Here is a 26,167-nt window from a genome sequence, read left to right as displayed (position 1 = left end):
ACTGCAGTCAAACACTGGAGCTGAATGTCAACATTAAAGATGAAGAAGAGGAGGAGAAGATTGGGAAATCTGTTTCTCATGGTAAGAGCAGGTTCGTTCCAACTTCCCACTGTGCATGAAAAGTTGCAGTACAGTGTGTTTCGGGTCGTTGTCATGCTGGAAGACCCAGCCATGACCCATCTTCAATGCTCTTACCGAGGGAAGGAGGTTGTTGGCCAAGATCTCGCGATACATGGCCCCATCCATTCTCCCCTCAATACGGTGCAGTCGTCCTGTCCCCTTTGCAGAAAAGCATCCCCAAAGAATTATGTTTCCACCTCCATGCTTCACGGTTGGGATGGTGTTCTTGGGGTTGTACTCATCCTTCTTCTTCCTCCAAACACGGCGAGTGGAGTTTAGACCAAGCTGCTTGCCTATTGTCCTGTATCCCATCCCAGCCTTGTGCAGGTCTACAATTTTATCCCTGATGTCCTTACACAGCTCTCTGGTCTTGGCCAATGTGGAGAGGTTGGAGTCTGTTTGATTGAGTGTGTGGACAGGTGTCTTTTATACAGGTAACGAGTTCAAACAGGTGCAGTTAATACAGGTAATGAGTGGAGAACAGGAGGGCTTCTTAAAGAAAAACTAACAGGTCTGTGAGAGCCGGAATTCTTACTGGTTGGTAGGTGATCAAATACTTATGTCATGCAATAAAATGCAAATTAATTACTTAAAAATCATACAATGTGATTTTCTGGATTTTTGTTTTAGATTCCGTCTCTCACAGTTGAAGTGTACATATGATACAAATTACAGACCTCTACATGCTTTGTAAGTAGGAAAACCTGCAAAATCGGCAGTGTATCAAATACTTGTTCTGCCCACTGTATGTTTCCCATGCCAAGAAAGCCCTTAAATTGAGTAGAGGAGGATGGGATTACCAGGACGTTAGGAACATATACCCCAGCCAGGCTAGTTAGGACTGAAATACCCAACCTAATCAAAGATACTGTTTAACACTACACTAATACCCAACCTAATCACAGATACTGTTTAACACTACACTAATACACAACCTACAGACAGATACTGTTTAACACTACACTAATACTCAACACTTTACACAAACTTACTGTGCGTTAACTCTAGTCTACACAAATAACAGGTATAGGTATAGTTACAGCTCTCTAGACAAAGCTAAAACTTCACACAAAATGTGTATATGCCCAGCACAGTAGCCATCTACAACGCTACAAAAACTACTCTTCCACAAATACCTGCAACTACAACACAAGGTAGGACCCAATCTTCCATCGTGTCCTTATTTCCCTGCTCTAGAGGGGGCCGCTGTGTGTGCGGCACGCAGGAGGGAGGCAACGGTGGGGAGTCACAGGTCAACAGCTCTGCGTCTCTCACAGGAACCAGACAGGAAGAACCGGAAAAAACTGTTTACATATATGTGACAAGACACCGCTTTGGTGTGGAGGCCAGCTCTGATGCCCTAAGATCCCCCCTCCCCCTCCCTCCCTCCCTCCCTCCGTCCCTCCCTCCCCCCTCCCTCCCTCCCTCCCTCCCTCCCTCCTCTCCCTCCCTCCCTCTCCCTCCTCCCTCCCTCCCTCCCTCCTTTTTTTTCATGCACCCTTTCCCCTCATTCCTGCCTTGTGTTCCTCAAACCTGCCTCTGATGCTGGGTCAGCTTCAGTACAAATAGTTTGTAGTCCCTTGCTGCTATGGTTTCATTTCAGTAGAGAATGTATGAAGTTAGTATTAGAGTAGTGTTAAAAAGAGCCATGATGTCAACAACACATTCAGGGATTCCAATTAAGCATTTATTGAGATTCTGGAATTGGAACTGGAATTAAGATAGCAGCTAGACCCAACACTGGGCGGCAAAGTGTGTGGAAAACAGAGAGAGAGAGAGGGTGGGGGAGAGATGGGCCTGGGAGTCCAGATATAGGGGGCAGGCTGAGTATGGGGGATACAGGGGGTACGGGGGTAGGCTAGATCGGGCAAGGGGGGTATCTCGGATGTGTCTGGGCCTAGCAGGGATTACAGTCTGTGGCTTGGCGGGCAGGGCTGTGTGTCTGGGTCTGGGTCCGGCAGTAGTACAGTAGAGTAATGGCTGTGTCTGGCTCTGGGAACACTACAGGCCCCCAGCTGTGCCTGGGCTCTTCCTGGGTCTGGTCTGTCAAGATGGGCCATCCAACAATGGAGAGGCTTCCCCCTCTCCTCTCCACACTAATTATAGCCCAGCACTGTCTACTCTGTCCCCTAAAAACAAACTAGAGAAGAGAAGGCAGCCTCCTCTTTTCCCTCCTCCTCCTTTCTCCCCGTTTCCCTCCTTTCTCCCCGTTTCCCTCATTTTCTCCCGTTTTCCCTACTTTATCCCGCTTCCCTCCTTTCTCCCCGTTTCCCTCCTTTCTCCCCGTTTCCCTCCTTTTCTCCCAGTTTCCCTCCTTTTCTCCCCGTTTCCCTCCTTTTCTCCCCATTTCCCTCCTTTCTCCCCGTTTCCCTCCTTTCTCCCCATTTCTCTGTCCACTCTAATGAGAGGATGGATGCTGTCATTTGGGGCACTTTCACAACACACACCTCTGATGGGGGGCCACAGCTCTGCTGGATGGGCTCTGCTCCTGCACCAAACTGAAACAATAGCCCCCCAAACCCAACATGACTGCCTGCCTCCATAGAGGAGAGATCATTCAGATCCCTTTGCTGCCCCAAAGCACTCCAGTCGAGGTCTCTCTGCAGTACAGTGCAGTATATCAAACACTTGACTAATCAAACACTTGACTAATCAAACACTTGACTAACACGTCGTTACTTTCAGTTGTTACTTTCAGAGAGGAGGAGCGAACCACTACGTCCTATTCCTGAGGTAAAGTACAAGATGCTTCGAGTGGTTGAGTGTTTGAGTGCTTCTGTTTTTATCATTACCATTAGTTCAGCTTTCAGCCCTGATGTGTTGCGTGTTCTGTTCTTCTCTGCTCTATTCGCTAGCTAGCGCTGAGCGCTAACCAACCTCTAATCACGGCTTCCAGAGAAAGTGCCCCCAGGCATAAGCATATCTATACGGCTACAAGGAGCTCTCCTTCAATTATGGCTGCCCTCTTCCTGTCACTGGGAAGGACAGGCCAGGCGTGTTCAGGATAAATGATACCATAACCTCCCCCTGTCCCTCTGGGAAAAGTGGTATGTTCCATTAGGTGGACACTTAATTAAAGCCATGATAAAATACCACTCTGGACTCCAGACGGGGGTCTGGGGGAGGGGTAAATAGAAAGAGGTGTGGAGGGGAGAGGGGGAGAGACAATTGAAGGATTAAGTTCCTCTCTTCTCATTCTTGTAGGGAAGGAGGTGAAAAACTAAACAAAACCCATCCTAGCGTGAACGAATAGTTCCCTTGACATCCAGGGATCAGAGATAAATAATACTATGTTTTTAATTAAGAAGAGAAACAAGTCGTCTACACTTCACAGTCAGGCTGAATCTACCTGACAGGATGAGGAGGAGGTTTGTTTTCTGGAGCAGTCTATCTCTGTCCACTGGTATGTAACAAGACAGGGGGGGACCTGATGCTAGATTAGCACTCCTACTCTGAGACACTTGACATAGTGCCCAAGGTCTGGTTTTATTTCCAGCACTTACCCAGAGACATAGCATCATGTGCGTATGTACACTAGCTGTGTTGCTTACCTTTCCCAGGACAGTGAGACAGCTGGGGTCCAGCTCAGGCTGCTCCAGTTTCACCACTCCCACCCAGCCATACTCGTATAAGTCCTCCTCACCATTGTTGTTGTTACACAGTCCCAGCGGATGCATCTGAAACAGGAGGAAACCATAGGGTTAAAATCACACCCATAGAAACGAATATCACCAACGACACAGTATAGGGTTAATATCATTCTAGGGATCCAGGGAAAGCTCCTGCAAGATAATCACTAAATTGTCAAATTATTTTTTAGTAAATGTTGTAATTAAATGTCACTCATTACATTTCTTACAAGTTTGTGCAGGCGTGTGTGTGTGTGTGTGTATTTGCAGTCAGGCTCAAAACGATTTACATTTAAGCGTACTTCATACACTGTACCTATGAACTAAGCGGAAGCTAGCTGCAGTATGGCTAAGCATTCAGCTGGACACAAACAGTACAACATGACTATAAACTGTTCTAAGGCTTTAAATGAAACAAAAGTCAATAGTTAAGTAAGTTCCACCTTAAGTGGTCCCCCCCCTATTAACCATTAGGCTACTAAATGACCCAGGTTTTTTTTGTATGTTTTTTTTTTTAGGGGTTATATCAGCTTTAATACTGCAGATAGATTGTGGCTTCTATCAATGTAATTGTCTGCATAATTTCCAGTCCCCCATATATTGTTTTTGTAAATAGACAGTACCAGTCAAAAGTTTTAGAACACCTTCTCATTCCAGGGTTTTTCTTTATTTTCACTATTTTCTACATTGTAAAATAATGGTGAAGACATCAAAACTATGAAATAACACATATGGAATCATGTAGTAACCAAAAAAAGTGTTAAATCAAAATATATTTTATATTTGAGATTCTTCAAAGTAGCCACCCTTTGCCTTGCTGACAGCTTTGCACACTCAGTTCACTCAGAAAAACCCTTGAATGAGTAGGTGTGTCCAAACTTTTGACTGGTACTGTATATATGTTATTTTAAATATATATGTTCCTTCTTTAATATCTTCCCCTAACCTTACCACCTTACCACAACACTTAGGCTTCTACTTCCATCTTATACATACTATATACATTATATTTTACATTAGTTATCTTTTGTTTGTTTTTAGTCCCAGCCTTCAGCTACCCTCAACCCCCTCCCATCTATCTCTGAAGACCATCCAGTTTTGATTTCTACCTGACATATATTTTCCCACTGTGCTGTGACGTTTCACAAAAATTCAGAACCTTTCTATGACCCTGGGGTTTGCAGCGCCAGTCCTCAGAGCATAGAAATGGAATGACTAGAATGGAAAATAATGGCCCCTCAGACCACAGTAATACATTAGTTGAACGCACTTAGTATAGGCCTAAGTTACTCTGGATAAGTGCCTGCTAAATGACTACAATATATTTCATTTGAATGGGAATGCCCAGTCTATATTTATTAATTTTTTTACCCCTTTTTCTGCCCAATTTCATGAGAGGCGAAGAGCCACACGTCCTCCGAAACACGACCCTGCCAAGCCGCACTGCTTCTTGACACACTGCTCGCTTAACCTGGAAGCCAGCCACACCAAAGTGTCAGAGGAAACACTGTACCGTGTCAGCATGCGACCGTGTCAGCATGCATGCGCCCGGCCCGCCACAAGGAGTTGCTAGAGCGCGATGGGACAAGGACATCCCGGCTAGCCTAACCCTCCCCTAACCCAGACGATGCTGGGCCAATTGTGTGCCGCCTCATGGGTCTCCCAGTCGCGGCCAGCTGCGACACAGCCCGGGATCGAACCAGGGTCTGTAGTGACGGCTCAAGCAATGCGATGCAGTGCCTTAGGGAGAACTATATTTACACTTTAGTCATTTAGCAGACTCACTCTTCCAGAGTGTCTTACATGGACAGATTTTTCACTCGGGGATTTGAACCAGCTACCTTTCGGTTACTAGCCCAATGCTCTAACCGCTAGGCTACCTGCCACTCAACCTATATTGCTGTATTTCTGTCTCGGTGTGATATCATCTCAAAAAGCACTTAGCTACCTTACTTAAGGGTTTCTCTTCTGTGATTATACAGGGGGCTCTATAGGTCTATATGTCTGCATCCCAAATCGCACCATATTCCCTTTATAGTGCACTACTTTTGAACAGAAGCCTATAAGTAGTCACACGTAGTGCACTATAAAGGGCATTTGGTCCTATTCAGTTTCAATTTCGCCAATGTTCTTTCTTACAAAATGTCTGGTTTGGTGACCTAACTAGGTATGTGTATGTATGAGGTATTCCACTTCGACCTAGGCTAGACAGGGAGCATACTGACCTCACTGTAACCCTGATCATGGTAGGTAGGCCATCAAACTCATCAACCAAACCACCACAAAAGTTACATTGAAATATAAAACCACGACAACTACAGCAGGAGAAAAAACAACAGTGTGAACTGTCCACATCTGTTTGATTGTAAAAAGAAAGAGGGTAATTTCACTTATTTTCCAATGACCCAAAATTAGATTAAACCACTTTAGACAAAGGTTGGAAGCTTTCTCTCCCTCCCCTGACCCCTGACCCCTGACCCCTGACCTCTGAACCCCACTTCATCGCTTTGGGAGAGAGCTGCTCGTTGGGTTGGGGTTAGGCGTGCAGCAGGCCAGTGTGTGTGTGTGTGTGTGTGTGTGTGTGGGCCTGCAGCAGGACCATTGAAAAAGGTATTCAGAGAGGAGGGAGGCCTGTGTCACTATCGCCAAAAGGCCAGGGGGTCGGCCCAGTGACCTGAGGGGTTTGAAGGGGTGTGTGTGTGTCTAGAGTTGTAATAATAATAATCCAAGATGGCCATGGTGTGTCATAGGAAAGGAATGCTGACAAAGTGTACTGTTTGAGTGTTCTCTCTCTACGAATCTTTCTTTCCCTCTTGAAGGATGTAATGTGATAGAGACATTGGACTCGCTCTCTCTCTCTCCCTCTCTCCCCCTCCCTCCCCTCCTTCTCCTCCTCCTCCCTCCCTCCCTCCCTCCCCTATTCCAGCACCATTTAAACTTGAAAATTTCAACATCATCAAATCACCTATGCTTAGTCTAATACACTGACAACTAAAAGATACCAAAAACAATTTAGTCCAATCAACATCAGCTAAATATGATGCCAGTATAATTTTGTTGTTGTTGAATCCAACACCATCCTCCTCTCTTTCATGTTGATGAAACGGTCTATCACCCTGTCATACAGTACAAGCTTTTAGTTTTTGTTGTCCTAGACTAAAATGCTTGCTTGCTAGCCTAACTTCCTTTCATGGGCAATGATGAGCCAGCTAGTTAACATTAGCCTACTACTTCTAGCTACATATTGATTTTTTTTTTTAGCTTTGCTCTTATCCAGAGGGACTTACAGTTAGTGAGTGCATACATTTCTCATACTGGCCCCCCGTGGGAATCAAACCCACAACCCTGGCGTTGCAAACGCCTTGCTCTACCAACTGAGCTACACGGGACCATCCTCTCAGGCCAGGGGCACAACAATGTATGAATTTATCGTTGGATCAGAATCGCCGTTGTAATCATTGGCCAGTACAGAGAGAATTAAGTAAAACCACAAGTCCAAATCCCTTTTTATTTTATTTAACCTTTATTTAACCAGGTAAGCCAGTTGAGAACAAGTTCTCATTTACAACTGCGACCTGGCCAAGATAAAGCAAAGCAGTGCGATAAACACAGAGTTACATATGGGGTAAAACAAAACATAAAGTCAAAAATACAACAGAAAATATATATACAGTGTGTGCAAATGTAGCAAGTTATGGAGGTAAGGCAATAAATAGGCTATAGTGCAAAATAATTACAATTAGTATTAACACTGGAATGATAGATGTGCAAGAGATGATGTGCAAATAGAGATACTGGGGTGCAAATGAGCAAAATAAATAACAATATGGGGATGAGGTAGTTGGGTGGGCTAATTTCAGATGGGCTGTGTACAGGTGCAGTGATCGGTAAGGTGCTCTGACAACTGATGCTTAAAGTTAGTGAGGAAGATAAGAGTCTCCAGCTTCAGAGATTTTTGCAATTCATTCCAGTCATTGGCAGCAGAGAACTGGAAGGAATGGCGGCCAAAGGAGGTGTTGGCTTTGGGGATGACCAGTGAGATATACCTGCTGGAGCGCCTACTACGGGTGGGTGTTGCTATGGTGACCAATGAGCTAAGATAAGGCGGGGATTTGCCTAGCAGTGATTTATAGATGGCCTGGAGCCAGTGGGTTTGGCGACGAATATGTAGTGAGGACCAGGCAACAAGAGCGTACAGGTCACAGTGGTGGGTAGTATATGGGGCTTTGGTGACAAAACGGATGGCACTGTGATAGACTACATCCAACTTGCTGAGTAGAGTGTTGGAGGCTATTTTGTAAATTACATCGCCGAAGTCAAGGATCGGTAGGATAGTCAGTTTTACGAGGGCATGTTTGGCAGCAGGAGTGAAGGAGGCTTTTTTGCGAAATAGGAAGCTGATTCTAGATTTAACTTTGGATTGGAGATTCTTAATGTGAGTCTGGAAGGAGAGTTTACAGTCTAACCAGACACCTAGGTATTTGTAGTTGTCCACATAATCTAGGTCAGACCCGTCGAGAGTAGTGATTCTAGTCGGGTGGGCGGGTGCCAGCAGCGTTCGATTGAAGAGCATGCATTTAGTTTTACTAGTGTTTAAGAGCAGTTGGAGGCTACCATCCATGGCTAATTTAGGAAAGGGACAATTTTTGCTAGCTAGCCACCGGAAGACAACAACACAACGAGATGCAACAAATGTTTTCTGTCAATGACTTTTGGTTTTGATGTGATGTGATTGGTGTGAAGCCAAAGCCAAACTGGCTTCCCTTGACAATATTTGATGGTGCGCAAGGACCATTCACAGTTGAGCTCACTAAGTTTAGCTCAACGCTGATTGGCTATTATTATTATTATTTTTTATGATCAAAGGAAGCCAAATGCTCGCTGGCTTCCCTTGCATTCAACGCTACGGACGGCAACAGTGTCATACTATTTTTGACCAGACAGCATCAGATAGATGGGCTACACATACAGAGACAGAGGGGCGCTGTTTCACTCGCTCAGATGCTTTCTCCGGTGAGATACATTCAACCTCTTGCAAATTGAAGAAAAATTATGAAACACGGAGACGAAAGATAAAATGATTGTATAATGTTTTTTTTCTTTTCTTCTTTGTCAATTTTTTAGGGAAGCCTGGTTTCCCTTGGCATCCATGAATACACACCACTGCCACCCTCCCTCCATCTCTCTTTCTCTTTGCCTGCCTGCCTCTCTCTCTGCCTGCCGGCCTGCATCCCTCCCTTCCTGCCTGCCTGCGTCCAAGGTCCTAGGTCTGGAACACTGTTCCATTGTGTTGGTCCTCCTCTCCCAGCACACCGGAGTGCCTCCGGTTGTTGATGTGGGCAGCGTTGTTATTTTAGAGGCTGGCCCTCACCGGCCACCATTATCTCCATCGGTACTGCTGCTACACTGTTACAGAGAGGTTGGGAGGTTGGTCATCATGACTTGATTGAAGGAAGGATTGTAACGGAGTTGGGTTCGGATGAGAGGTTTGGTGCTAATGTTTTGGTGCTCTAGTGAAGTGGGTCACCGTTTCGGTGCACACGCCCACACAGTCCAGAAACAGCAGAGCTCGTCATGTGCTCCGGCAGCTATCCCCTCTAGGCCCCACAGCTGGGAAAAGCACTGCCCACCATGACACTTCACTGCCCCACTTTGCTTTGCTCCTCTCCTCCCTTCCCCTATTCTCCTCTTTCCTCTCCTCTCCACTCCCTCTACCTCTCCCTCCCATCCTACCCTCTCTCCTTCCAGTCTTCTCTTCTCCTCACAACCCGTCTCTCCTACCCTCTTTTCCTCTCCTCTCCCTCTACCCTCTTTCCCCCATCCTCTCTTCCCCTCTCTCATCCTCTCCTCTCCCTCTACCCTCTTCCTCCCTTCTACTCCTCCCCCCTCCTCTCCATCTACCCTCTTCCTCCCTTCTACTCCTCTCCCCTCCCCTCTTCTCTCAGGTATCTCTAGTTCTACCCTGCCCATCCCGCCTGCCCTGCCCGCCCCAAGGGGAGGCAGTCTTTCCCATGGGTTTCCCCTTACACAGCCAACACTCTCCATGCTCCTGTTACATCCAACAGAAAAAACTGTAAACACTTGGTTCGTATTCACTAGGCACCAAACAGAAGAAAATGGACTGAAACAGGGAAGGACCAACTGAACTTGCCCAATGAGAAACTGTATTTTTAGTATTTCGTTGCTAAACATTTTGCTACAGTGTGCACTAATGAAAATGACCCTGATGTTTGGTTTGGTACAGTGTTGGGCAGAAGCTGCTCAAACTAATATGTTAACACCATCTAGGCTTCGGCGGTATACCGTATATGCTGTATACCGGGGTATTTGGAAATAGCCACGGGATGATTTTTCAATACCTTCAATACCGTTGAAACCATTTCTTTGAAGTTATTTTTTTATAAATGTGAATATTTGTAGCTACTTTTTAAGCAAATACCTGCAGTCAACTTGTGAAATACATTAGGAGATAAAGAAGATCGCATTCTTCATTTCACATGTCACATAATTTTTCATTATGAAGCTTACCGGTAGTCCGCAGTCACATGGTGTTTGTTTACAAGCACACAATGACGAGAGACCGGAGCCTTGCGAGTCACTCACGGTTGTGCAGCCAAGTGATCTAGGTGATTTAGTTACAGTATGGAATTCACAACTAAATGTTTGCCAGCTAGATTTCTTATAACTATTAAGTTAACTGTAAAAAATGTGCTAAATGTTCTGAAGTTGTGCATTTGGTTTGCTAATTTAGTAGCTAGTTAGCTATCTAGCTAAGTGGTTAGCTTTTCCAAAATGAAGTTTCACTTGGTAACAGCAGAGAATCCCCTCCTGGATCAAGTGCCTTGCTGTCTAATATTTGCTTTGTGAGTGCAGCAAACTGTGAGTAGCATTTTTGAATTACTTTTATACCTTTATGAGCTGGGATGTCTGTCCTGAAAATACTTTAGGTCAGAGACTATAATATGTTCGCAGTGCGCTGGTAAGCATTTAGTTAGCATTCTCTATGGGAATGTACATGCACTTGTTAGCATTGCTAACCTTCGGACTACAATAGCACCCCTTGTGTTCAGTGACGTATTACTTGATATCCCGGTATGGCACAAGGTCGGTAAGAAGGTATGACAATCTGGATATCGCCCAAGCCTAACACCATCTCAATCAATAAATACAATGAAAGGATGATCATGTTGTTGTTTGAAATCCAGGCTGTAGCTTTAACAGATGGATTATGGATGCAAGACTATTCTTGTTGTTTTTGTTTGTTTGTTTGTTTGTCTCAAGTGCTTTAGAAAATAGTACTAACATTGTGGAGGATGATGATATATTTTGTAAAGTAAAATACAGTTAAATAATAATGTTCATCTAATATTCAAGTCACGTGGTTGAGAGTTTAGCTTTTTTCCCCCAAAGACTGCATTCCTTCTGACTTATCAAATAAAATATTAAACCACATCATGGATTCAATTAAAATGTAAGAAGATGACAGAGAAGCGGGGCAAACCTGCCTCCCACTATCCCCAAAATCCAACTCCCAGCCATTTATTCCGCTCTCTCCCTCCCTGGAGGAGTGAGCTGATTTGGGTTTTTAATGGGATCAAAACAGGGCCCACTTTGACGACTATTTCTAGTCCTCCCCTCTCAAAGGACATCTAAATGCAAGTCACACCATCCACACCATTCTTCTCTGTCAGTGGCACAATTCACTCCTCCTTTGATCATCCAAAACAACTACTTCAGACCCTCCCCGCCCCAGCCTCCCTCCCTCTACCCCTCAGACCCACACACTCCCCCCACCCCTCGCTTTTCCACAATCGCTGGGTGCCCCTGGTTACATCCCTCCTCCTCTCCCAACCCCCAAAATGTTCAATCGCTTCCCATGTTTTTTTGTCCGGGTCGCAGCATGCTATACGGCCCCTACCTGGAAGAACTTGACAGCTTTCGAAAACAGCTAGGGGGAGCAAGGGGAGGAGGAGGAGGAGAAGGAGAAGGAGGAGGAGGAAGAGGAGGAGAAGGAGAATGAGGAGGAGGAGGAGGAGGAGAAGGAGGAGGAGGAAGAGGAGGAGAAGAAGAATGAGGAGGAGGAAGAGGAGGAGAAGGAGAAGGAGGAGGAGGAAGAGGAGAAGGAGGAGGAGGAAGAGGAGGAGAAGGAGAAGGAGGACATACTGCTCACCCCGGAACAGGCCCAACTACCCGACACTCAGAAGAGAAAGAGACGGTGATAGAGGTACCCTGATGAAACCTGTAGATAATATATCATATAATAATATAATATATAATATAGGACGTGGAAAATATTGTAGCTGTTTTTTATTTATTTATGGACAGAACGGCAGCGTCGGATAAACTCAAGGGGGGTGATGTGTGTCTCTTTTTAACAAAAACTGGTGCGCAATTTCCAATATTAAGAAAGTCTCTGGGTTCTGCTCACCCTAGTTAGAACACCTCATGATAAGCTGTAGACCACACTATTTACCAAGAGAGTTTTCATCTATATTTTCATAGCTGTCTATTTACCACCACAAACCGATGCTGGCACTAAGACCGCACTCAACGAGCTGTATAGGGCCATAAGCAAACAAGAAAATGCTAATTCAGAGGCGGCCCTCCTAGTGGCCGGTTATTTTAATGCAGGAAAACTGAAATCCGTCTTACCTCATTTCTACCAGCATGTCATCTGCGCAATTAGAGGCGAAAAAACTCTAGATCACCTTTACTCCACAAAGAGACGCATACAAAGCTCTTCCTCGTCCTCCATTTGGAAAATCTGACTGTCCTTCTGATTCCTGCTTACAAGCAAAAACTCAAACAGGAAGTACCTCAAGTGGTCCAATGAAGCAGATGCTAAGCTACAGGACTGTTTCTCTAGCAGACTGGAATTTGTCCCGGGATTCATCCAATGGCATTGATGAGTTTTCCACATCAGTCACCGGCTTCATTAATAAGTGCATCGACGACGTCGTTCCCACAGTGACCGTACGTACATATCCCAACCAGAAGCCATGGATTACAGACATTTGCACTGAGCTAAAGGGACACCCCCAGGTGGTGAGGGTAGGCAACAACACATCCGCCACGCTGACCCTCAACAAGGGGGGCCCCTCAGGGGTGTGTGTCTAGTCCCCTCCTGTATTCCCTGTTTACCCACGACTGAGTGGCCGCGCACGACTCCAACACCATCATTACGTTTGCCGACGACATAACGGTGGTAGGCCTGATCACCGTCGACGATGAGACAGCCTATAGGGATCGATGGGGCTGTAGTGGAGCGGGTCGAGAGTTTAAGTTTCTCGGTGTCCACATCACTAAGGAACTATCATGGTCTGAACACACCAACACAGTTGTGAAGAGGGTACGACAACGCCTCTTCCCCCTCAGGATGCTGAAAAGATTTGTCATGGGCCCACAGATCCTCAAAAAGTTCTACAGCTGCACCATTGAGAGCATCTTGACTGGCTGCATCACCGCTTGGTATGGCAAATGCTTGGCATCCGACCGCAAGACGCTACAGAGGGTAGTGCGTACGGCTCAGTGCATCACTGGGGCTGAGTTCCCTGCCATTCAGGACCTCTATACCAAGCGGTGTTAGAGGAAGGCCCTAAAAATGGTCAAAGACTCCAACCACCCAAGTCAGACTGTTCTCTCTGCTACCGCACAGCAAGAGGTACCGATGCACAGAGTCTGGAACGAACAGAACCCTGAACAGCTTCTACCCCCAAGCCATAAGACTGCTAAACAGTTAATTAAATATTAACCAAATAGCTACCCGAACTATCTGCACTAACTTTTTTGACTCATCACATATGCTGCTGCTACTGTTTATTCCTAGTTATAAGGTCTACACCTGTTCTATTCGGCGCATGTGACAAATACAATTTGATTTGATTTATCCTGACTACTGTGCTTCTAATATAGGCTAACATTTATACTGAACAAAAATATAAAGCAACAATTTCAAAGATTTTACTGAGTTACAGTTCATATGAGGAAATCATTCAATTGAAATAAATTCATTAGGCCCTAATCTATGGATTTCACATGACTGGGAATACAGATATGCATCTGTTGGCCACAGATACCTTAAATAAAATGGGCAATATGCCTCAGGATCCCGTCACAGTATTTCTGTGCATTCAAATTGCCGTCGATAAAATGCAATTCTGTTCGTTGTCCATAGCTTATGCCTGCCCATACCATAAACCGACCGCCACCATGGGGCAGGCTGTTCAAAACGTTGACATCAGCAAATACGTTGACATGACGCCATACACGTGGTCTGCGGTTATGAGGCCGGTTGGACTTACTGCCAAATTCTCTAAAACGATGTTGGAGAATTATCTGGCAACAGCTCTAGTGGACATTCCTGCAGTCAGCATGCCAATTTCAAAGTTCCTCAAAACTTCAGACATCTGAGGCATTGTATTGGGTGGCAAAACTGCACATTTTAGAGTGGCCTTTTAGAGTGGCCTTTTATTGTCCCCAGCACAAGGTGCACCTGTGTAATGATCATGCTGTTTAATCAACTTCTTGATATGCCACACCTGTCAGGTGGATGGATTATCTTGGCAAAGGAGAAATGCTCATTAACAGGGAAGCTTTTTGTGTGTATGCAACATTTCTTGGATCTTTTTTATTTCAGCTCATGAAACATGGGACCAACAATTTACATGTTGCGTTAATTTTTTTGTTCAGTGTAGTAACAAACTAGGACATATTCCTTGCTCCATGGGGTCCAGGCAGACATGGTACCCTATTCCCTTTATAGTGCACTCCTCTTGACCAGGGCCCCTAGCACTCAGGTCAAAAGTCATGCACTAAATAGTGAATAGGGTCCATTCCAGACAGGCTAGGGCATTATGGTACGTCAGGGCACTAGTTATGACAGCATTTAGATTGGGATGCAGATCGGTTTCATTGACAGAGGGCAGGGAGCACACAAACACTGTGCCACCATAAACACTGTGCCACCATAAACACTGTGCCACCACAAACACCGTTCCACCACAAACACCGTTCCACCACAAACACTGTGCCACCATAAACACAGTTCCACCACAAACACTGTTCCACCATAAACACCGTGCCACCACAAACACTGTGCCACCATAAACACTGTGCCACCATAAACACAGTTCCACCATAACACCGTGCCACCACAAACACCGTTCCACCACAAACACCATGCCACCATAAACACCATTCCACCACAAACACTGTGCCACCATAAACACAGTTCCACCATAACACCGTGCCACCACAAACACCGTTCCACCACAAACACCATGCCACCATAAACACCATTCCACCACAAACACTGTGCCACCATAAACACAGTTCCACCATAACACCGTGCCACCACAAACACCGTTCCACCACAAACACCATGCCACCATAAACACCATTCCACCACAAACACTGTTCCACCATAAACACCGTGCCACCATAAACACAGTTCCACCATAAACACAGTGTCACCATAAACACAGTTCCACCATAAACACTGTTCCATCACAAACACCATTCCACCATAAATAGTGCCATAAAAAGTAAAGCTCCATCACAAAAAGAATGCTACCAAAAAGAATGCCACCAAAAAGAATGCCACCAAAAAGAATGCCACCAAAAAGAATGCCACCAAAAAGAATGCCGCCACAAAATAGTGCCATCAACAATGTTAGTGGTGCCAATGCTCTCTGGCAGAGTGACAGGTAGGTTTCACTCTGTGTTCTCTAGGAAGGTCAGTCTGGCTCAATGATTAACCACTAGGGCTGTTGCTTTAGGTTTCTATCTTTATTTTGAGAAGAAGAAGACCTAGCACACAGGAGAAAAAGAACGTGGGCAGCTAGCCAGTCCTCTTCTCTCACCCACCTGTGTCCCTAGGCTTTAGATGTGTGTGTTCGAGGGAGGGAGAGAGAGAGAGAGAGCGAGAGAGAGCGAAAGTGTACTTTTGTGAGTGTAATGTTTACTGTTAATTTTTTGTTGTTTATTTCACTTTTGTTTATTATCTATTTCACTTGCTTTGGCAATGTAAACATATGTTTCCCACGCCGATAAAGCCCCTTAAATTGAATTGAGAGAGTGTGTCTGTGCTGGTGTGTATGTGTGTTCCAGTGTGGCATCAACCAAATCATAAAGTGCTTCAGCAGGCCTGGTTCCACTACAGGAGTCACAGGCCCATATGCTCAGTGCTCACCCTCCCATTACATGCTGTGGTTGGGGGATTTAGCCTGTGAGCTTTGCTTACTATACCCCGATCCAAAGCTGTACTGTGATCTTTTTCAAATGTGTGTGTGAGAAAGTATGCTACGTACAACACACACAGTCACACACACACACCCACACAAACATACATCAAATCTCCTCAACCCCAAATGGCCCCCCAGCTGCCACATATCTCCAGTGATACCTCATCCTCAAAATTGGATGCTCGCTCGCAATAACATGCCCACACATAGCGGGGCCGGAGAACTTGATCAAGAACACACACACACCACACACATACGTGTGGCCATGCGAGTTTCCATTCGGTGTGGCTCGTTTGATCTCCGTCCCACCAGCCGAACAGTCGATTTTACAGAGAGAGTCACAGGCCTTTTCTCAATTGGATTTGCTCAACTCCTGCATCCTGTGGACAAAAATGTGCTTGAATGAAATGAGACTCTCCTTCTCATCAGGCAAATTACGTTTACAAGGTGGAATCCCAAAATAAATGCATAAAGTGATCAAAACAAATGTAGCTAGTTGTGCAAGACATTTTATAGATAAAAGGATAAGTAGCATCTGGTTTTTAAGTGTTTGCATGCTTTTCTCCTTTGAGAAAACAATAGCTGATTCAAAGGGGGTGTGGCAGATTTCAAAACTCTTCAGAGGACTCATGTAGGATACACTTGTGCTTCCTCTCCAAAAGGAGGCTATCGAGGAGGTGAGGACCGTCTTCTGTTTACCTACTAATGAATGAACACTCTCATCGACCACTTATCTGGATCACGGAGGAGAGAGGACAGACGACAGAGGAGAGAGGACAGACTTTTGACCAAATGAGGAAAGACCAGAGAGCCACACACTTCCACTACATCTGTTCCTTCATGAGGATGACAGATCCATAACAATTGTAGAGTCTCTCTCTCTCTCTCTCTCTCATCGTTGTGGTGTCCTCAAGTCTGTCTGTTTTTCAGTCTCTTTGTCTCCCAGTCAGTCAATCAATCAATCATGTTGTATGTAAAGCATTTCCTCCACAGTCTGAACAGCCGGGAGAAAATGAAGGTGAGAGACCAAACCATTCTGACTGACTGGGCCTAAGAAGTACTGTAGAGTGAAGCCTGAGTTTACACAGCCAGAGGTGTGAACGGTTAACCTAACACAGGCCCTGGGCCAAACAGTCTTACGCTCATCTGTCTGTTGCCATCTTTCCCTCTCTCTCATTACCCATCACTGTAAATAACTTCAAAGGGGGATAGTAGCCTTGAGGAGCGAAGAGAGGGGAGGGAGAGAGAGAGCGAGGCTGACAGGATAGCGCAGGGCAGGCCATGCTCATTCCCTCCCGCTATGTCCATTTTAGATCAACTTCCCAAGTATTTCTGCATTCATCCAATATGTCCACCCCCTCTCTCCCTCCCACTCTCCCCTCCCTACCTCCCCTCCCTCTCTCCCGCTGTAACCTTATCTCAGTAAAGGATCCCAGGGCTTCTGTTCTCAAATAAAGAAGACTTCCTCCTCTTTGTCTGCTTCTATCCCATTCAAATCTGTTATTTTCCTGCAGTCTGAACAGGCAAAAAGCACATGGAATCTGATATGTCAAGCCACATTTCGAACCACCTTCGTAGGTGGTTTTGAAATCAGATGCAAAAATGATGTAAGTGGTTTTTAGAATGTTATTTGGCATAGCTACTCTGTTGACAGTTTGACAAGAACATGTGGTAGCTAACTACCATGTTAATTGTTTACAAACAAATTAGTGAATGTGCTAGAAAGCTAAACAGCTACCTAGCTAACTGACTGCTGTGGCTTGCCAAAAATGACTAGTTTTGAAAGTTGGATCATCTTATCCTTTGTGGTTGTAATTGTGTTCTTACACTATGATTTTGAACATTCAAAGCAACTGGGAAATGTCCATGGCAGGCATTGTTGTCACCTTAGCGTCCTACATAACTTATGAGTTATAGGAAGCACAAGCATCACCACCAATCAGCCTACACCACTGCGCACACACCCATCATTACTATGACAACTAGCATAGCCATATGCACACACAAATCCAATTTGGTCACTTGTAATTTGCTGTTTGGACAGTCAGTATTCCAAAATGGATTTGAAAAACAAAGCTGATTTGAACATTAAGGCCTAGTGTGAACAAGGCTTTATAGATCTGATAAATGTTATGCCATTGCTCTTAATGTCTATCTAGGTTAACATTCGATCACAGAAGATCCGGAGGAGCCATTTGAAGAGTGTTTGTGTGAGTCAGAGGATCTTTCTGGGGTGTGAATCAAGGAATCAAGCTACTGATGATCTTTGTTATGGTTTGTGCCTATTACAAGCATGGTTTTCATTGAGGCCCAAGGACGACAGGCAGCACCAAAGTCTGTCTGTTTGAATGGCATAACCCTCCAGCCCCACAATATAAGCCAGCCCACGAGCTGAGAGGTTTGCCATCCCCCCTCACCCCCACTCCCACTCCATCCTCTCCATAACCCCCTGAACCTCAGCTCCGCCCTCACCATCTTCATAGCAATGGGGAAAGCAAACAAGTATGGTGGTTTCAGTGAGGGGAACACTGGGAGAGAACACCTAATATCATGTCAATAATCTAATAATGGCCAATTCCACGATAACCATTGATTTCAAGTTTTGTTTTGGTTGTATTTTACCCCCTTTTTCTCCCCAATTTCGTGGTATCCAATTGGTAGTTACAGTCTTGTCCCATCGCTGAAACTCCCGTACGGACACGGGAGAGGCGAAAGTTGAGAGTCGTGCATCCTCCGAAACACAACCCAACCGAGCCGCACTGCTTCTTGACACAGTGCCCGCTTAACCCGGAAGCCAGCCACACCAATGTGCCGGAGGAAACACTGTACACCTGGCGACCGAGTCAGCGTGCACTGCGCCCGGCCTGCCACAGGAGTCGCTAGTGCGCGATGGGACAGGAACATCCCTGCCGGCCAAACCCTCCCCTACCCTGGACAGCGCTCCGAATTAAGATTCAAAGAGGTCTGCAGAAAGAATGGGGTGTCAGCTATGACATGACACCTTGAGTTTGAAAAAATCTATTTTGGTTCCTTTTCTGTCAGTCAACTTCGGTACAACATACTATGGGGAGTCGCACTCTTGCAACTTCGGTTGAAGGATATACAATCACACCCAACAAGGCCAATGAAATCCGCGCCGCTCGCTAGACGTCCCGCATTCCACAGGTGATAAGTGTGAGGCTCGGATTCATTCCTTCAGTTATTCCGCTCTTCACCTCGGTGTGAACAGGAACGATTCAAGCTACTAAAACAAAAGGAAAACGAGACGTTGAGTGAACTAAATTGTCACATAGTGGTAGAGCGTGCTCACCCCCTAGACGTTGTGTGCTGAAGTTTGTACTTGTTCTCATAAGTTTTCTAATCACGAACAATTAGTGATTCTTCAAATTTGTAATGAGTAAGATGGCTAAGAAAACGACCGAGACGACGATGGCGAAGCCGGATTCGGGGTCGAGATCATGCCCCCAGTCATGCGGTTATAGCATTTCTCTGAAAGATACTTACGCTCTGTGTAGTTTGTCTCAGCTTGGAGCACGCTCAGGGGCCCTCGCTCGAACCAACCTGTGTCTACAGTGCCACGTACAGACTCCCTGGAAAGACATGTAGCATTCTTGAGGAAGCTTGGAATTACTGATGGCGACATTCCTTTCGCGGAATGCCGGTACCTCGGCTAGGACCGAGGTGCAGGAAGCGGAGATGGATGGGTGGTTGGATCAAATGTCTTGTCTGCCTGGTATGTGGTGGCAGCCCGTGCCCAACCCAACTCCAGTGCGTTCTGTCGTTGGTTACAGGAGGCTACTCGAAGAGAGAGGGCGGCCAGGTTCTGTTGGTACCCCCTGCCGCCTGTGTCTGCCTCGTTCAAGCACTGCGGTCGCGGCCGGCTACAACAGAGCCTGGATTCGAACCAGGATCTCTAGTGGCACAGCTTGCACTGCGATGCAGTGCCTTAGACCACTGCGCCACTCGGGAGGGTTGAGTTGTATTCCGTAAGGTGATCACAACAGATGCATACCCTCGAGGGTGGGGTACGCCGTTTCAGTGCTCTGTGAGGGAAATCCTTTTCAAGCATTCTCCACTTTAAAAGTGGACAAAACCGCTATCTCAGCGTGTCATGTGGAATTGACAGAGCCTCACCCCCTGGTGGTGCAGTTCCTGAAAGGTGTACGTCGTCTCAGGCCGGTCTCTAAACCTATTGCGCCCACATGGGTTTTGGAGGCACTGTGTGCGGCCCCCTTAGAGCCTCTGGAGTCAGAGGATCTGTAGATCAGGCCTTGCCTAAGCGTATTGGGGACCTCCGCGTTATCCATACACCCTTCCTGTACTCAGTTCGCCCCGGGCGACTCTAAGGTGACGTTGTGTCCAAATGCGGCCTTCTCCCCCGAATTTCATCATGGGTCCCTGATCTATAATACATAGAAATCCATAATTATAACAGTAGAGTACAGTACAGTAAAGTAGAGTATAGTTCAGTACAGTACAGTAGAGTATAGTTCAGCACAGTAAAGTAGAGTAGAGTATAGTTCAGTACAGTAAAGTAGAGTATAGTTCAGTACAGTAGAGTATAGTTCAGTACAGTAGAGTACAGTAGAGTACAGTTCAGCACATTAGTGTATTCAACTCTAGTGTGCTCTACTGTGTACTGTACTCTACTCCCCTCTATTCTACTGTACAGTACAGGACTGAACTATACTCTACTTTACATTACGCCTGTGGACGTTGAAATCAAGGCCAGGGTGGATTGATCAAATTTCAACTACATCAATGGACGTCCGGTGCTCAGTGGGTGAGGATTCTGGTTACAGTAAATGGAAAGAGAGGGGGCTCGTGGGTAGGTGTCGGAAAGAGCTGACATTAATTGGAGAGAGAGAGAGAGAGAGAGAGAGTGGAGTTGTCCAGACTTTTCACACTCTTGCTTTGACCACCAGATGACAGAAAGATAAAGAAAACCACTATCAGCTGAACATAACAGTATGCCAGTGGAAGGGAAGACAGTAGCAGGTGACCCAACTGTGGTTTGTGACTACTATGATTTCCCATGTTAGCCAATTCAATTGCAGAAATTCAGTTTCCGATTTTTCAGAAATTCTATTACCGATTTGGTAAAATAATTCAACATTGTGTTTGGATGTATTTCTAATACCTTTTAAGACTTTTTCTGTTAGTTGTTTTCTAAGACCCCTTTTCCATCTGTTTGACAAAAAAACTTTGCTTATTCATAATTCTTACAGACGGAAAATTGTTTAAAAATGTATATCTGGCTTAATTTCTCAAAAATATAGACTTTCATTTGACACTCAATTTGATATGCTCCTATGAATTCTACATGTTGGTGCTCATGGGTACTTTTAGATGGAAATGACCCTATGTAGTACAGGACTCTGGAGTTGACAGCTTTAAACACTGAGATAGGCCACAATGATGATTCTATTAGCAGAGCAGAGCAGAGCCAGAAACCCTCAATGGTGTGTGCGTGTGTGTGTGTATGTATGTATGTGTACACACTCAACTCCCTCCGTGGTGTCACTTTCAGTGTCTTCAGTCTTCAAAGGGGGAGTGGCAAGAACAAAGGATGACAAAGTTCAGGGGTCGGATGCCACCATTTTGGGAAGTTGCAACACACACAAGCACGCCACATGTGCACACACACACCCTAAAGAGCAGCAGAGAGTCTACAGTGTCTTCAGAGAGTATTTACACTCCTTCATCTACATTTACATTTAAGTCATTTAGCAGACGCTCTTATCCAGAGCGACTTACATATTGGAGACCTTTTCCACATTTTGTTGTTACAGCCTGAATTTAAAATTGATTAAATTGAGATATTGTTCCACTGGCCTACACACAAAACCCCATAATGTCAAAGTGGAATTTGTTTTTAAAAATGTTTACAAATTAATTAAAAATTAAAAGCTGAAATGTCTTGAGTCAATAAGTATTCAATCCCTTTGTTATGGCAAGCCTAATTAATTTTAGGAGTAAACATTTGCTTAACAAGTCACATAATAAGTTGCATGGACTCACTCTGTGCAACAATAGTGTTTAACATGATTTTTGAATGATTATATAATCTCTGTACAACAAACATACAATTATCTGTAAGGTCCCTCAGTCAAGCAGTGAATTTCAAACACAGATTCAACCAAAGACCAGGGAGGTTTCCCAATGCCTCGCAAAGATGGGTACCTATTGGTAGATGGGTAAAAATAAAAAAAGCAGACATTTAATATCCATTTGAGCATGGTGAAGATATTAATTACACTTTGGATGGTGTATCAATACACCTAGTCACTACAAAGATAAAGGTGTCCTTCCTAACTCAGTTGCTGGAGAGGAAGGAAACTGCTCAGGGATTTCCCCATGAGGCCAATGGTGACATCAAAACAGTTACAGAATTTAATGGCTGTGATAAGAGAAACTCAGGATGGATCAACAACATTGTAGTTACTCCACAATACTAACCAAATGACAGAGTGAAAAGAAGTAAGCCTGTACAGAATAAAAAATATTCCAAAACATGCATCCTGTTTGCAACAAGGCACTAAAGTAATACTCACCCAAAACATTTGGCAAAGCAATTTACTTTTTGTCCTGAATACAAATTATTATGTTTGGGGCAAATCCAATACAACACATTACTGAGTACCACTCTCCATATATTTCAAGCGTAGTGGTGGCTGCATCATGTTATCGGTATGCTTGTAATCGTTAAGGACTAGGGAGTTTTTCAGGATATCATTTTTTACTGAATTAAGCGAAGCACAGGCAAAATCCTAGAGGAAAACCTGGTTCAGTCTGCTTTCCACCAGACACTGGGAGATGAATTCACCTTTCAGCAGGACAATAACCTAAAACACAAGGCCAAATCTACACTGGAGTTGCTTACGAAGAAGGAAGTGAAAGTTCCTGAGTGGTCAAGTAAGTATTGACTCAGTAAGTAAAACATGTTTTTTACTTTGTCGTTATGGGATATTGTGTGTAGATGGGTGTGATTTTTTCTTTATTTAATCCATTTTGAATTCAGTCTGTAACACAACAAAATGTGGAATAAGTCAAGGGGCATGAATACTTTCTGAAGGCCCTGTATATGCATAGTGAGAATAATAAGCATATTGTGCTAACCGTATTGGCAGTAAAAGTGGGCGAGTTGAGTATGATGCTAAATACGCATCCATTATTCACTGACTTCAAGGTGTCACAGTGACTTCATTAACATAGCTTACATACCATGTTACTGACACAGACAACAGTGACTTCATTAACAGAGCTTACATACCATATTACTGACACAGACAACAGTGACTTCATTAACAGAGCTTACATACCATATTACTGACACAGACAACAGTGACTTCATTAACAGAGCTTACATACCATATTACTGACACAGACAACAGTGACTTCATTAACAGAGCTTACATACCATATTACTGACACAGACAACAGTGACTTCATTAACAGAGCTTACATACCATATTACTGACACAGACAACAGTGACTTCATTAACAGAGCTTACATACCATATTACTGACACAGACAACAGTGAAGGTCGTTAATAAGGTCCTAATAACTTCTCCCTATCCTCCAGTTATTGTCTTGAAGCTAAGAGCCCCTAAACTGAAACTAAGCTGGAACTTTGAAAAATACGGATCTCTCAGCAGAGTTAGCTGTGTTAAAAGAACAATTTTTTTCATAAGTTACATCAATTAGGCTATCTAACAAGCAAACAGCACATTTCCAGATGAAAGCCAATACACTAAGGATAGGGTACTCTCTTGACGACGCTATACATTACCTTCCATCCTCATATTGAAGAATATTTCGTAATCATTCTACACTCATATCTGTGACATAACTAATGCTGCAGCAATGATAAGGATCTTCCTCTATAGTTAAACATGGCCTAGCTCACACCAGTCCCCCAAATCATGATTCCTGGGCCTGAACCCAGAGTGAATGTCACAAGTTAATGGGTCCTGATTAATACCACAGTGAGGCCATGAAACCCACCCGGTCCCCGGGCTGGTCTAAATATCTATCTGGAGGAGGGAGGGAGTGCTGTGGCTCTTGAAGTCCAGAGGGGGCTAAAAGTGGAACCGGGTGGATTGCAGTCATCAACACCTAGCATCATGGTGGCCTTTGAAGTGGCTGTGGGCCTTTGATGGCTCCGCAGGGCAGGGGAGGAGGAGGAGGGGGAAGGAATCTGTGGCGTTCTGCTTGCCCTCCTCTTGGAAAGCCCCCAGAGTTGTGGAATGCAGTGTGAGCTGAGCGCAGAGCAGAGCAGGGAGAGAAGCTGCAACTGCTGGTCTATGGAATGTGATTAGAGCGGAGCACACAGAGGAGGCCCGCAACAGGCCTCTCTCCCCCTCTCTCTCCTCTCAGTGGATCTGAAGACCGACTTGACAGCCTTTCAAAAGATGTTATCAGCACTAAAATGTAATTTCATTGATCAATCTTTTTCATGTCAGTCACTGTCACTATCAAAATATATCCACCAGCTTCAATAGGAAACTTTTAACCTGGAACCAGATTCCATTCATGTCAATCTTCTTTGACATTTCAATATTTGAATGGGGATATGAGAGAGAGAGAGATTCTTGTAATTGAAAAATCCATAGAATATAACCACTTCTGGGAAAATTGGAAAACATTAAACAAACAACACGAAGAGATATCGATCCAAAAACTGAGATGTATGGATAAACCACTTCTCCAATCTTTTTGGCCCTATAACAAAGAACAAACAGCAAAAAAATATACATGATCAAATGCAAATCTTAGAATCAACTATTAAAGACTACCAGAACCGACTGGATTCTCCAATTACATTGAATGAACTACAGGACAAAATACAAACCCTCCAACCGAAAAAGGCCTGTGGTGTTGATGGTATCCTAAATGAAATGATAAAATATACAGTCAATACCTTGACTTTGTTGTCCTTAATCCATTTTGCCACAACTTTGGAAGTATGCTTGGGGTCATTGTCCATTTGGAAGACCCATTTGCGACCAAGCTTTAACTTCCTGACTGATGTCTTGAGATGTCGCTTCAATATATCCACATAATTTTCCTTCCTCATAATGCCATCTATTTTGTGAAGTGCACCAGTCCCTCCTGCACCAAAGCACCCCCACAGCATGATGCTGCCACCCCCGTGCTTCACGGTTGGGATGGTGTTCTTCGGCTTGCAAGCCACCCCCTATTTCCTCCAAACATAACGATGGTCATTATGGCCAAACAGTTCTATTTTTGTTTAATCAGACCAGAGGACATTTCTCCAAAAAGTACGATCTTTGTCCCCATGTGCAGTTGCAAACCGTAGTCTGGCTTTTTTATGGCGGTTTTGGAGCAGTGGCTTCTTCCTTGCTGAGCGGCCTTTCAGGTTATGTCGATATAGGACTCGTTTTACTGTAGATATAGATACTTTTGTACCTGTTTCCTCCAGCATCTTCACAAGGTCATTTGCTGTTGTTCTGGGATTGATTTGCCCTTTTCGCACCAAAGTACGTTCATCTCTAGGAGACAGAACGCGTCTCCTCCCTGAGCGGTATGACGGCTGCGTGGTCCTATGGTGTTTATACTTGCGTACTATTGTTTGTACAGATGAACGTGGTATCTTCAGGCGTTTGGAAATTGCTCCCAAGGATGAACCAGACTTGTGGAGGTCTACAATATTTTTTCTGAGGTCTTGGCTGATGTCTTTTGATTTTCCCATGATGTCAAGCAAAGAGGCACTGAGTTTGAAGGTAGGCCTTGAAATACATCCACGGGTAGACCTCCAATTGACTCAAATGATGTCAATTAGCCTATCAGAAGCTTCTAAAGCCATGACATCATTTTCTGGAATTTTCCAAGCTGTTTAAAGGCACAGTCAACTTAGTGTATGTAAACTTCTGACCGACTGGAATTGTGATACAGTGAATTATAAGTGAAATAATCTGTCTGTAAACAATTGTTGGAAAAATTACTTGTGTCATGCACAAAACTTGCCAAAACTATAGTTTGTTAACAAGAAATTTGTGGAGTGGTTGAAAAATGAGTTTTAATGACTCCAACGTAAGTGTATGTAAATTTCCGACTTCAACTGTATATCAACTAATTGGCAAGGGCACTAGAACAGTCTGCAGCACCCAGCCTCACCCTACTAGAATCTGAAGACAAATGTCTACGGTTTG

General features: G+C 44.6%; 1 protein-coding gene across 1 annotated transcript in view; it reads right to left on the bottom strand.

The window, feature by feature from the left end:
• Positions 1–26,167, bottom strand: part of LOC121530792 (E3 ubiquitin-protein ligase znrf3-like) — a 140,155-nt gene that overhangs the window by 57,197 nt on the left and 56,791 nt on the right. The window contains exon 2 of the mRNA XM_041836028.2: positions 3,672–3,797. Within this exon, the coding sequence (XP_041691962.1) occupies positions 3,672–3,797 (126 nt within the window). The remainder of the gene's footprint in view (positions 1–3,671; positions 3,798–26,167) is intronic.

This window comes from Coregonus clupeaformis, chromosome 18 (genome assembly GCF_020615455.1).
Source record: "Coregonus clupeaformis isolate EN_2021a chromosome 18, ASM2061545v1, whole genome shotgun sequence".
Taxonomy (NCBI): domain Eukaryota; kingdom Metazoa; phylum Chordata; class Actinopteri; order Salmoniformes; family Salmonidae; genus Coregonus; species Coregonus clupeaformis.
This window is presented reverse-complemented; position numbering and strand designations above follow the sequence as displayed.